We start from the raw sequence: 13,889 nt of genomic DNA, 5'->3' as shown, positions 1-13,889 counted from the left end.
TCCGTTACCGTCGGGAAAAATAAAAACGCGAGACTTGCGCTCGATGTCACCGGACGACGGGAAGTGACAGTTTTACGAACACAGAAGGGAGATCGAAACGATTTCTTGAAAATGAGTTTTGGAACACATCGTCCAATCATATTGGCCGATGCTTAGGAATTTTCTAATGGACTACCCAATTGGAAAATTTTTAATTAATAATGGGAGCAACATATAACGATCGATTCGATAGCATATAACGCGGATTGGCCAATTAAATATAAAATATTCTGATTGGTGATTCGTTGGAAAATTCCTGAGCATCGACTGATGTGAGTGGATGTGTGCTATCGCATCCTGCGCTAATGGGACCCACCATTAATAATAATCCCTCCAGATTCCTCTGGTTTTGTAATTAGTATACAGAAGATTAAGGTTCCACAATGGAGGAAATTTTAGGAACAGAAATAAATAATAAATTTTGAAAATGAAAATTCAGACTGAAGATTGAACGTAACGCACACAGATAAGTAAATGTAAGATATGGCTGTATCTTACATTTATTTGTTACGTTTAATTTTTATTTCGAATTTTTATTTCCAAAATTTAATATTCATTCTTAATACTTCGTTTATTATGTGCAAGGTCTAAAATAATATCAACATGATTTATTCTATAGGATAAACGAACATGGAGAGATTGTAATTATAAAAATGACGTTTTAAATAGAATTAAATATCATCAAGTTATAAATACATGTGCATGTCTAAGATATATCAGGATAATAAAGCAAAAAGTTAATATAACTGATATCTAATTGTTGAAATTTTAATAATCAAATGAACTTCCATAAGATCTTTAATAACACTTTACAAAAGACATAAACTGAGTTACAGCAAAATAAATATGTCGATTCAGTAGTCTACATTTAATTACGTTTATGACGGTCACATGGGTAAGCATTATGTTTTTATAGCTGAATTTTTTGCCTGCTCTCTCTCTCTCTCTCTCTCTCTCTCTCTCTTTCTCCAATGTCTAATTATATATCTGTCTCATTTTAGATACAGGAAATATAGCATCCTATACATTTAAAAATCACATATGGAAGAACCTAGAGTCAGGTACTTGAGGGCAAAGGACATTCATGGCACGCATAATGATGCGAAGTAACGAGGTGGGGAGACGGTCAACCAGTGGATGACGGAGCAGATTATCTCGAGTTCGTGGTAGCTGAAAAACGAAGAGGACCCGGAACGGTCAGCGCAACGTCAAAAACCTCCGGTTTAAGACGCAAATCCGCGCGCGTATTCCTGAACCAAGAAGTTAACCTCGGTGCAATGGTTCTAGGTGACGTCGAGCACCGATAACGGAAAGAACTCGGGACACGATGGCGACGGGTAAACGGCGTAGCATCCACACGTCGTCGTCTGGGAACACTGGCGCGTCCGGTTACTCCAACAACGGTCCGCGCTCGAACAGCAGGATGAACTTTCGACCGAGTGGTGCCCAGCAGGAGGACCGCGGTGGCACTCGGCCGACCGCGGCGCCGAGTTCGATCGGCCTCATTCTAGTCACCATGCTATTGCATGTATGCAAGAAGTCATTGCTGTTCGACACCCGGCTCAAGGTGGCCATCTATTGCGGCACGATATTCACAGTGTCCCTAATCGCGGACTTCATTGCGATGCCACGTACTTACTTCTCTAGGTCCGACAACGCCCTGAATCAGTACTTCGTCAAGTGGGGCTGGGGCTGGCTGTTGTCCTTAATCGTGCCCTGGGTTGTCTTGACGGCACACACATTGGGCTGTGGCCGCCGGCCGATTCTGCTGAGGCATCTGGCACGTGTCATATTTGCGACTATTGCCTGGCTCGTCTGGACGAAACTGTTCAACTATATCGAAACCAACTATGGCAGATGCCTAGGCACTCGCGATGTTCAGATGCAGTCCAAAGCCAGATGTCTACAATCTGGTAGATTCTGGAGCGGCCTTGACATATCTGGACATACATTCATTTTAATCTACTCAAGCTTGATACTTGCCGAAGAAGGCTCTTCCCTGGTAGGATGGGAGGGTATTAAGGATCTGATAATGCGGGAAGAGCACACACGATCTACACCGACCGAGATCAGCTCCGGTCCGCTGCGAAATCTCTCCGACAGCGACCTGGAGTTCCTGAAGAAGGCGCACCGGGCACTCACACCATATCTACGCGGCCTTTTCGTAGTAATGACATTGCAGCAATTGCTATGGGATATCATGCTGGTGTCGACGATGCTCTACTATCACATCATGATCGAGAAGTTTCTCGGTGGCGTAGCCGCAGTTATTACATGGTATGTCACGTATCAATGGTGGTACAAGTTGCCAACGATCGGCTTGCCAGCACCCGGTGACGGCCTCTTCAAGTACAATGAGATGAAAACAAATTCGGAGATCAGCGCCAGAGCAAGACGCACTACTCTGAACGGTACCAATCAACCGAGGTTCATGGGAATGCCGATCAGAACACAGGAAAGCACAGAACCGAATCCATCATCCAGACAAGTGGATCTCGACGTGCCTAATTCGAGGGGGTAAAAATACACCGTTTTCAATTAAGGGATCGCTCTCTTAAATCGGGACTCTTCTCTACTTAAACTAAGGATGATTACGCAACGTGGATCATTTTTTACACAGAAATTGATTATTCAAAAATTAATATCCGGATTCATTCATAACATCTTGCCTTCATAAAATTTCCTTCCCTTTATATTTAAACAGCATTAACACGTTGCACCGAGAATAGATAATCAAGTAAATATTCAGATATATTCACAGTCCATGGAAATAGGGTTTGTATTTGAACGTCGGAATAATGTAAAATATAATTTCGAAGGATATACGTGACTGCCTTCCTTCACTTTTTTTACATGTAAATAAAGAATTTCACGTATTCGCGTAATTTATTGGGTTTTGGGACAATCAGTCAAGCTGAACGGGGCAGCTTCCATGCTTTTAAGTTATTTGTAATTATAGGATGATAAACAAGAGCCTGCGCTTTTTTGACGCCTCCGTATGGATTGTTATTAAGAAAGAAAAAGACACTTTTATTGGATCTGTTTAAGCTTTAAAATTAGTGTCTTCAGTAATACTTCTGGACTTTGTTTTGTAATTTATATTTAATAAAGTCTGTTATTAACAAAGTATCCGTTCCTTCCTAAGTTAAACAGACTGCAAGATGAAATTAGTGTTATTTATATGCCATGTTATATTTATACACGGAAAGAAAGTACAAAATATATATATATAGTTATGAAATTTATGAAATTTTTCATTTTTATACTTAGAACATTCGCTGCATTTAGGAAAGCATATATTTATTATTTTTTCTTTTTTTCTTCCACAGATAGAAGATCGCAGATCATTAATTATTTTTACATGATTCTAATTTGGCAATAATGAAAAATCATTTATTATGAATTGAATTAAAGAAATTTATATTTTGGTTTCCACATATCATTTCTAGCATAACAAAACAGTATGTAATTTGTTGGAAACTTTGTTATAATAATCTTATCCCTTTATTACAGCGATTAAACTTCCTTGTCCATTAAATGAAAAATAATAGCTGTGTACTTCTGATTAATTCTTATTAGCAAAATCAATATTTACTTACTTTACGAAAAATAATTTTTACATTAATTTACCAATACTTTTAGTAATCGTAATAAAACGCAAATTAATAAGTTTATCAATATAGTTGCAGAATATTTGGCAACATAGAGATCTTTGATAGTCCACGATGTTTAATATTTATGTCGGAAATAAAAGTGATACTAGAATAGTCGATTTGTACAGACATGATAATTTACATCAATTAATATCAGTTCACCAATCTACTTTCTGCTTTAGAAGCATTATAACTTATCATATCTATAAATTCTTTGTGCGTTAACAAAATTCGATGAATTGACGCATAACTATTCATTAAAACGCAAGAGTTATCTTCGTAATTCCTCGATGGATAATGTATTTCTCATGTTTCACATTTTACATAAAAATAGCCGCTCGAGTGTTATTGAAACAAACTCGAGAGAGACTGTACAATACCAATCGTTATATTTAAGCGCTATCTAAGAAAGAGAAAAGTCTAATGAAGAAATAAAACGTAAATAATGGGATTCAACCCTGTATTGTAAAAACCAGGACAAACTTGCTTGTATACACCATCACACTCTAACAGGCCTCACATATTTCATTGTTTCGTGATGGTGATGGCAGCTAATTATACAGTACTTAAACAACATTTAATACATACGTATCTATTCACATCCGCAAACAGAGACTGAATATCGAAATGATTCCGATTAGCAATTATATACCGATGTCAAGTATGTTTTTATTTTCATAAAAATCTTTAATTACATTTATATTGTACTGGTACAATCAAATATTTGTGCTGTACCAGTAGATATATATACATTTGTAATATCGTATCATCTCAATATTATAAGTATAGTATTGATCAAATCAATCAGATTTATAGTACATACTTAATATACAAGAAAAAGTGAAAAGAAAATAAATTTTTACGAGAAAAAGAAATAAACAGAAATTTAAGATTTTAGGAAATTACAATTATACTAATATATTCTAAAAATTAAAATTGATAATCCATAACTTCGGCGAATTTACGTTTTACAATAATAAATGTGTAAACGATTTTTTACTGATGGTTATTATTAATAGAAATAAATTTTGTATTAAAATATCGATACATTAAATATCATAAGATATATCAAGATATCATACTATGAATCTGATTAACACATACAGATTTTATTGAAAAATTATATATATATATATACGTTACATCAGAATTCTTATTTTTTTTTTTTTTAATTGCTATGTATAAAAAGCAATATTAATTATGTCCTTTTCAGTCTCTATTCACGAAGAGCATACGTTAGTTAATCGAGTCGATTTTAAACTTTCGACCTTTTACGGGCAATCGCGTCTTCCACGGCCTTGAGTTGCTTTAGCAATTCCTCGCGTCGCGAGCTCGCCTTCTTGGCGGCTTTGGCTGCCGCTGCTGCCACTTGCGCCTTGTTATCAATTAACGGCGGTGATTCAATACCTCGTTTTTTACCTGCCATAAGCGCACTACGATCGATCTTCTTTACCGCTGTGGTATTGCTCGTAGGTTTCAGCGTTAATTTAATTTGCTGCTTCGTGCCGCTCAGCTTCAAAGCGTCAATACCTTTGGAATCTTTACGTGTTATTGGCGGTGTCGAACCTTTCCTTCTGCGCGCTTCGCTGGAGGACGATGAATAACTCGACTCGCTTGAGTCGCTGCTACTTCCGCTGCTTTCTGACCCCGAACTACTGTGAGACGATCTGAAATATAAATTTTTTTTGCTTTAATTTTATATAAAAATGCTGTACAAAGGTGCACACGTACGTATTATAAAATTAGATTTGTTGATTATCTGAATCATAATACTAATTTTATCATCATCCATGTATCAGCTTGAGAATATTTTAAAAAAAGAAATGAAAAATTTTTTAAATTTATATTTTCTCCGTATGGGATTTTTTTGTTATATAACATTACTTGTAACTTAAAAGTAAATTCCTTTTACCTAGATCTGGAGCGACTTTTAATTATCTTAGCCACAGCAGCCGCAGCGATAGCAGCTTTTTGTTCCCTAGCTTTGTCATGATGACGATGAGACGAGAACAGACTTGGGGCAGGTGGATTCAGTCCAGCTCGTCGATGCAGCGTACCCGTGGTAGGGGAGATAGAGCCTTTCGATGGACGAGGAGAGGGAGCGGGAGGATTCATTAACATGGCACCTCTTTGAGGTGTAGTTGTAGCGATAGCCGGGGGATTTGAGGATGGTGGACTGACAACAGTGGATTTGCTTTTGCCGGCAGAACGGGTTCTAGATCGAGGGGAAGGAGAACGGGACCTGGATAGGGAGTCGTAAGAACTGTAGCTAGAACGGCTCGAGCTACGGCTAGAACTAAAAAGATGATACTCCTATATATAATAAAGTGGCGCGTATATGTACAGACAAAAAGGTGCATGCAATCATCAATTATTGCTACGTTTTTATTCCCTCTTTTCGCATAAAAAATATTATTAAATTAATATTCTTAATAAGTCATTTAGATTTTCTGAGAATTTTTTTAACAGTCAAACTATGTTGTAAAATACTAATAATATATGTGAGAGAGTGAAAGAGAGAGACTCTTTTATGAACCTTAGCATAATCAATCGTATACGAATAATACCTTGTTGAAGAATACGAAGATCCAGAAGAATAAGACTGCCGTCTAGATCGACGGGACGACGTGTTGCGGCGCACAGCACTCGGAGACTTGCGTCGCATCCATGGATCCGCCCATTCGTCACCTCTACTCCTTTCGGCAGGAGGTGGCTCTTCTTCTCGCCATGGTTTCGTCGGGGGAATACGTTCCACGATGACCTCGCGCGACGGTCTTTTATGCTTCTTTTCGTATTTCTCGTAATAATCACGCTCTCTATCGCGTTCGCGATCCCGTTCCCTTTCTCGGTCGCGGTTGTGTGATGGCGGAGAAACTGAATGCGCACCGCGAGGAATCGGGTGATAATCGTAACGATCTCGATAGTCGCGAGGCTCTTTGTAATGCACTCTCCTGATTGTTGAAAATAAAGATAAAAGTAGAAACAAGTCTGATCACGAAGCGTTTGTTAGATCAAAATAAAGATATACAATATAAAAATAATTCTTTCCTAGCTTGGTTATAAAATGATTGTTTCGTCGATCGTTTCTCACCTATAATAGTCGGATGACGCAGATGGGGGGTAATATCCCTCGGGTTCATCGACATATCTCTCTGGTGTGATTCTAGACGATGATATTCTGCGTGGTACTTCACGTTGTGGCCATCTTTCGACCGGTGGTTCGGGACTAGCCGCTCTCACGTAATATCCCGCTTCTCGATCCAATTCATCCTGTCCTAAACTCAGGTTCATCTTTTTCTCTTCGAAGTCCATGTCTGATTCTTTGCGTTTATTGGCTTTGCGCATCATCTAAATAGTCGAATAAAAAAATATCTCCCTTGAAACTTGATTATGTAAATTTCAGATTGGAAATTGTTGAAAGCATCGTTTATAAATAATATGCATAACACCATATGCGAGAATATCTTGCAAATAACTTACTTCCTTGGCATGGCGTAAGCCACGCTCCCAGGCGGACTCGGTTGGCGTTTCTTCCACTTTGGGTGTGTGTGTAGGAGCACCATAACTCGGTAATGGCGCTCGCATACTCGGTCTCTCGATGTGGGACCTATATTCGTGCGGCGCGGCAGCGTGCGGCGGATACGCCATAGGCCTCACCATATCGAACATAGTGTAATTACCTTTGTCCGTCACTCCAGGATGTAAAAATCTACAACTAACACCCCATGTGCATTGGCCCCGATTGTAGAAGCGGCACACTGGTCTCGGCTCGGTTTCCTCTGGCCGTGCATCATCTCCGTCGCTAAGCTCCCCTTCTTCTAATTCAGATTCCTCTTTTTCACCCTCTTCCCCTTCTTCCTTATCATTAATCTCACCGGATTCTTTTGACTTTGCCTTGTCTTTATCTTTTTCTTTATTATCTTTTTCTGTATTTTCTTTAGTTTCTTTCGTAACAGATGTCTCAGTTTCACCTGAAATTTTATCAATTACAATAATTATATATATAATTATATATATTAATTTTGTACACACTCTCACCTCGTTTAATGAAATCCATAAAATTATTATATTACATAACATAAAGATATTCATGCATATTCATGCAATTTCTAGCATAAAAATTGGATTTAAAACTTGAAATTTATAACGTATTTACCTTCGTCACGTTCGTCTTTCCATTGACCATCGGCTTCAAAGTCCAATTGTTCACTTTCCTCCGTCAAGCCAACTGGTGCAATTTTGTCTTCTTTTTCTACTTTTTCTTCATCATTGATGGATTCCTGTTTAATATCTTGTTCTTGAGCCTTATCTGTTTCTGCGTTCTGTTCAGTGGATTCTTCAGGTCCATCTATACTCTCAAGATCCGATACATCCGACAAATCTTCGCCATGGGTCATAGGCGCAGGTTTAGACTTGGACATGGGCTCTGGTTCGTCCTCAATATCGCCATCCGAAATTTGCTCGCCGTCTAATTCGTTATACGAACCATTCTTTTCTTCCTCGGGAGATCGAGGACCCGAATGTACCGGTGATTGTTTATCTGATTCTTGATCATCCATAGGAGACGCCGGACCGGACTTGAACGACTTCGGTGAGCTTCTTGCAGACATCAAGGACTTGACAGAACTCGCGCCCGATCTGGGCGATTTTGGTGAACTTTGCCTGGACTCGCTATTCTTATATGAATATGATTTTAACGAGTTGTCGGCAGATCTTTGAGTATCCGCCTCGAGGTCGGATCCCTTCGATTCGGCGTCTCCGAAACGCATAGATTTAGAATCGTTTGAAGGAGAGAGACATGATCCGTTATCCTGAACAGGCGATCGCGACATGCTGCGATCCGATCGAGGCGAATCGAGAGAGTTATTTTCTGAATGATAGGACTTTGGCGAGTCATTCAGGTGATATGTTGGCGATGCGGGTGGACGATATGTTGGGGACATAGGCGATGACGGCGACAGCGGCGGCGGAGACTTCGATAAACTACGGCTCGGAGAACCCTCCTCGCTGGGAGACATTATGCCAGATCGCTGCGATTTCGGCGATAATGGCGTGGACCGTGGTGACTTGGACTCACCGCCCGATAACGGCGATCGCGGAGACTTTCCCTCGGAGAAGGTAGAACTTGCCGCGGACTTTCGCCGCTCCGTTTCGGAGGAATGATGCGAGTAGCGTGACGATGTCACTTCATCCCCGGTCGACGTGATCCGATTTCTGTCTTCGTCATAACCTTCCGTGGAAGTACTGTCTGTACCAGAGTCGGACATGTCGAACTCTATATCAGCCTGTAAATCAATGATACTCGTTAGAAGATGCCAAGCGATTTCAAACGGACAGGAACGAATGGGAAATGTCTTGATTAGATCTTTAAAATATGTAACCCATGTATTCGAATCTCACTCTTACTTGGTAAGTTAAAAATTCTTTTTTTTTTTTTTTCTTTTAGGCGTACCGACCGAATGTAGCACTGAATAATCTGCGTCACAGAGCTTACCTGTGTCAATCAGTGTCTGTGAAGTATTCGCTCTTGATGGCACAACGCGCGCGATCCATATCGTGTCGAACATACTTTCTTATATCACAACTTTGGACCTTTTTTTTTTATTTTTATTTTTTTTTTATTCGGAACTTTTTCTTATACTTTATTACTTAAACTGAACTTTGTTTGCTCACATATGCGGAAACGTATGTCGTTTTGTTGGTTTAGACATTCTCTTGCGCGGAACTTTTTTTTAATGTCGGTTTAAACTTTCAACTTGAACACAACACAAACTAAGAAAGTACCGATAAACCACGAACCGTTTTTGTACTTGCACTAGAAACTATAGCGAACGAACTTTCAACCTGAAAGAATATTTTTTGGCCTATGGGGGAGAGAAAGAAAATGGGAGGAGGAACCAGAGGGCGAGTTGAAGAACGACAAAAACATGAAGAAAGCTTCAATGTAATGATACTTTTTATTCTAATAGTGTCACATTAATGATCTTTTCTTGGCAAAATGTAATTCAATATTTTATTAAGACTTCAACAGTGAATAACTTTTACTAATACAACTCCTGATTTTTACAGGAGATTAGATTCCATATTTACAGTTTAAAGCTCTCCATGTTTGATCAGAATTAAACTTTGCCATTGTGACAAGTCCAATGACATTTAAGAACGTGAATTCTTGGTCTTAAAGTATAAAAAGAACTTGTGCTATGTGTTACAAAAAAACGTCAAGGGATCTACAATAATGATTGCAGCAATTACAAACAGAGAAACAACCTTTTACATTCAGTTCCAAATTAAACAGATCTGAACGTCTAACGTAGTAAATCTTATCAATTCTTTTTTTTTTTCTTCGAGGACTTCAAGATTTACGTACTAGTTTCCATTTAAAAGGAAATAAAAGGCGAGAGCAAGATGTATTTTGCAAAATGCGTGCTCTCTCTTTCCTCTTGTTACAAATATCAAAATATCGCCTTGTGTGCAGATTTACGCATTGCCTCCAAAGCGCGGAGGAGGTTAAAACTTCCGTTAGAAGGTTAAGGCGATACCAATTAATTACTGCAATCGAGATTGCGAGGCGGGAGGAATACGCGAAGCGTGAACGAACGTGCATGCATGCATGCATGTATGCGTGCGTGCGTGCGAGCGAGCGAGCGAGCGTGCGTGCGTGCATGCAAACGCGATACAGAGTTGCGTTCGGGATTTGCACGGGGTGTAAGGCAGCAAGGATCGACACCGTTATCATATTCGCGATAGCTGTCCTTGAGAACGGGACGTCGGCGGTGCGTCTTACCTTGGTCTCGTGTGTATTACGAGGCCTGCGCGGGCCTCGGGAGAGACTCGAGCCACTAACGAGGCTCCAAGGCGGCCGGCGTCACCCCGTAAAGCTGACGTTTTTCTCGTCACCGCGATGTGAGACTTGGTTCGCAAGTCACGTCTCCCACGACGGACGACGCTCGGCTACACGACTCGGCACCCGTTCGATGCGAGAAACGCGTCCAATCCGACGAATTCCTCGACTTGGCACGTCGCGCAGATCGGACAACCCGTCGCCCGTCGCCGTAGTCGCGAAGAGAACAAAGCACAAACGTTATGAGAATGAGAGAGAGAAAGAGAGAGAGAGGGAATCGAGGAAAACGCAACGTCCGTTTCACGGCCTTAGATTTGGAGAATCATTAGACGAGCGTGGATGTGCTCCGCGAAAGGACGCGTTCATCAAAATCGACCAATCCGCTGCCGAATGCAATCCCTTCCATTAAGTCCCGGTCTACAATAGGTAATTTAAGCCTTAAGCCACAAGAAATGGACGAATTATAATCGAAGACTAGGAGAATAATCGATTGGTCACTATGATTGGTCAATTTATTCTTATGGCTTAAGGCTAAATCATCTATTGTAGACCGGGATTTACACCATGCATATGATTATGCTGCAAGTTTGTCTGAATAGGCCCTTACTTTCAGATCAATGGGCGCTTGATCGTCGATTGGTTTATTAAATATTAGAAGTTATTTGATAGGTGGTTTACTAGAAAATTTTTAAGCATCGGCTAACGTAAATGAATGTGTCCAATTGCAACGTAATCAAACGGAACGGGAGTGTTGCCCGTTTGATCACGCTGCGATTGACCACAGCCACTCACAGCGGCCGTTGCCTAGAGATTTTCCTCTGTTCAAACGCTATGAGTGGTTGGTCAAACAGGCCTCACTCAAACGGAACTCTCTTTCTCAGATACTTGTAATTATCCGACTGTATATAAATACACGGATGATACAGCACGTGTATATTTGGTGTGAATGTTACTATGCTCTTGATATATTATAATAGAAAAATTATGCAGATTGTAATCATCTCTAAATTTGTGCATTAAGAATATCGTATTTTGGCCAAAGAGAAGAATTCTACACTGTAGATTGGAAATTAAAAGAACAAGAGAAGAAGAAGAGGAAAAAGAAATAGAAAAAGAGGAAGAAGGAGAAGAAAAAATGGAACAATAGATAAAATATGCTACTATCTGCAAAAATTGTAATAGAATGATTAATATAATAATTAAAAATAAAAAACTAGCAGCACTAAATGAATTAGCAGGAATCCAATTAAGTTTTATTCTATTACATACTTTTGGAGAAAAATTTAAGAAAGAATTTGAAGGAAAAGCTGAGAATAAATTATGTTTGATGCAAACTTTAATAAACGAACACTTTTACAGAAAGGAGATAAATAAAGACCGTGCAAGCTGCAAACATTGTCTATTGAAAGTTGCTGAATTACAAAATTCAATAAGATACGTGATATCTAAGTACTTTTAAACGAATTCGTTATTATACCAAAAAAATGACCTTAAATGCAGGAAATCGCTAACTACTAGTTGTCACTAGACCGGATTAATATCTCTGTATAAACGTAGTCACTATCTGTTTAATAAATTTTAACAATTTTAATAGATTAGATTTTAAAAATAGATAAGACTATCATTAGTAAATTAGTGTAAGTTACCGTCTTATTGTTAATGAAATAAACATTGTAAACTGACACTTTGTATAGTTTGTTTTCATTTTTATTTTTTTTTAATCTATTTTTTTATCTATATTTATATCTATATTTATATAATATTTACATTTATTCGTAGCTTGAGATGCATTCATATTCAGAATGTTACGCTCTTTGGTATGTTGCAATAATAAAGTTGCAAACTTTATATCTGTAAAAGAAAATAGTTGATTATTGTTTAGAAAATATTAATAAAAATATATTTATTTAATGCTTTTTTTATACAAAGCGACAGAATTTGAAACAAGGCATACTTTGCCTTGCGAAGCAAATCATTAAGCACTAAAGTTGAGTTTTTTGAAAATTAAGGAATCAATCAGATATATATATGATGAAACATGCGCGAGCAATGAACGAATCTTAAAAGTACAAACTTACATGATTTTGTAATATTCTAATTCATTCCATGAGGCAGAGCACTTTTTCTTGCCAGAGATCCGTAAATAATTAACAAAATAGTATTCATATTAAAAAAATTTGAGATTAATAATTGCATTCTTACTTCTTCTTACTTTTTTAGCATTCTTCAGCATGAGTTAATAATAATTTATAATCTTTATTGTCAACATCAATAAGTACGATTTCTTCTATGGATACCGCCATGCTGTGACTGCCTCATCTCGCGAGCCGCAGTAACGAAAGCAGGAAGTGACAAACAAAATCTATGAGAATACTTTGAAAGTAAGAATACTTTGAAAGTTTACTGTTGCGTATATCGGAATAGTATTTGCAGCTGCAGTAGTACTGTGTAGTATATTTACAGTGATATCGGAACGCAGCCTATGAACAAAGAAACAAGCTGGTAAATAGTTTATGCATATTTTATTTGATGCATATATTTTATAAATTAAGTTTCAATTTTCTCATAAATATATTCCTATAAATATAATAATTTTTTAACTTATTCACATTTTATCAATTATTTTAATATTATAAATTACTATTTTATGTAATTAAAATCGTGTAAGATTAAGTAATTAAAATTATGTAAGTCTGCTATTAAAATTTCATACAAAATGTAGATTTTTATAAGTCTACAATTTTCTTGATTACTTAGAATGATAAATCCTTTTGTACAATTACATGTTAATATATATGATTCTGCTCATACTTATATAAAATGTAGAAAAAAATTAAGAAATTACAGATTAGCATCGATTTGTAATTCAACACTGTCCAGAGCTGTTAAGTTACTAAAAACATTTTAAAAAATTCTGCAAATTACATGTACAAAATAAAGGCAGAGCCAGATATGCAATAAATGAAAGAATAATATTAAATTACTATAAATAAATTTAGAAGCCTATCAAAAATTTAGAAAGTCTAAATTTAGAAGCCTAGAAGAATATCAAAATTAAAATGCATTGTAATCTATATATAATGCATCTATATGTAATATGTGTAAAATATTGATAAAATAGAATAAATTTGTACTGTAACTTTCTGCGTCATTCTTTACATTATTCACAATGTAGACAAAAGTAATTAGGATAGAATAAATAACTTAGAATATAACATATGATAACAATAATATTTAATAATACCTAATAATAATAGATATTTAATAATACTTATTAAATAATAAGTAATAATACTTAATAAAAATTATTAATATTTATACATAAAAATAATTAATCGAATATTAAAATATATAAT

General features: G+C 37.3%; 2 protein-coding genes and 2 long non-coding RNA genes across 7 annotated transcripts; 2 read left to right on the top strand and 2 right to left on the bottom strand.

The window, feature by feature from the left end:
• The first annotated feature begins 717 nt into the window (after positions 1–717).
• On the top strand, positions 718–3,166 carry Fitm (acyl-coenzyme A diphosphatase Fitm). Its single transcript, XM_011638051.3, has 3 exons — positions 718–934; positions 1,041–1,235; positions 1,327–3,166. The coding sequence occupies exon 3, from the start codon at positions 1,367–1,369 to the stop codon at positions 2,558–2,560; it is 1,194 nt and encodes a 397-aa protein (XP_011636353.2). The 5' UTR covers positions 718–934; positions 1,041–1,235; positions 1,327–1,366; the 3' UTR covers positions 2,561–3,166.
• Positions 3,167–3,963: 797 nt separating this feature from the next.
• Positions 3,964–10,768, bottom strand: LOC105426714 (uncharacterized). Of its 4 annotated transcripts, none has more exons than XM_089075061.1 (8): positions 10,477–10,768; positions 9,187–9,556; positions 7,849–8,977; positions 7,173–7,663; positions 6,784–7,040; positions 6,260–6,643; positions 5,605–5,988; positions 3,964–5,359 (listed from the first exon to the last, which is right to left on the bottom strand). In XM_089075061.1, the coding sequence occupies exons 3-8, from the start codon at positions 8,957–8,959 to the stop codon at positions 4,948–4,950; spliced, it is 3,039 nt and encodes a 1,012-aa protein (XP_088931187.1). In that variant the 5' UTR covers positions 8,960–8,977; positions 9,187–9,556; positions 10,477–10,768; the 3' UTR covers positions 3,964–4,947. The 4 variants fall into 4 exon arrangements, with proteins under 4 accessions (XP_088931187.1, XP_088931185.1, XP_088931188.1 ...); XM_089075059.1 differs by having other exon boundaries at positions 9,187–9,536; XM_089075062.1 differs by having other exon boundaries at positions 9,187–9,514.
• A 1,450-nt stretch (positions 10,769–12,218) lies between these two features.
• On the bottom strand, positions 12,219–12,894 carry LOC148936987 (uncharacterized). Its single transcript, XR_016138827.1, has 2 exons — positions 12,612–12,894; positions 12,219–12,384 (listed from the first exon to the last, which is right to left on the bottom strand). It is a non-coding gene; the product is annotated as an uncharacterized LOC148936987 (long non-coding RNA).
• LOC148936986 (uncharacterized) lies at positions 12,775–13,672 on the top strand. The gene is made up of 2 exons (XR_016138826.1): positions 12,775–12,914; positions 12,997–13,672. It is a non-coding gene; the product is annotated as an uncharacterized LOC148936986 (long non-coding RNA).
• The last annotated feature ends 217 nt before the right edge of the window (positions 13,673–13,889 follow it).

The sequence above is a fragment of the Pogonomyrmex barbatus genome, unplaced genomic scaffold, assembly GCF_055798465.1.
Source record: "Pogonomyrmex barbatus isolate J1 unplaced genomic scaffold, ASM5579846v1 scaffold18, whole genome shotgun sequence".
NCBI classification, from domain to species: Eukaryota; Metazoa; Arthropoda; class Insecta; order Hymenoptera; family Formicidae; genus Pogonomyrmex; species Pogonomyrmex barbatus.
Note: the sequence above shows the minus strand (reverse complement) of the source record. Positions and strands in the feature narration are given on the sequence as shown.

Coding starts and splice junctions, on each gene's coding strand:
- LOC105426714 (XM_089075061.1), bottom strand. CDS start 8,959: ATGTCCGACTCTGGTACAGACAGTACTTCCACGGAAGGTTATGACGAA. Junction 6,644..6,783: donor GCGTCATCCGACTATTATAG/GTGAGAAACGAT, acceptor TTCAACAATCAG/GAGAGTGCATTACAAAGAGC. Junction 5,360..5,604: donor AAAAGTCGCTCCAGATCTAG/GTAAAAGGAATT, acceptor TTTATATTTCAG/ATCGTCTCACAGTAGTTCGG.
- Fitm (XM_011638051.3), top strand. CDS start 1,367: ATGGCGACGGGTAAACGGCGTAGCATCCACACGTCGTCGTCTGGGAAC.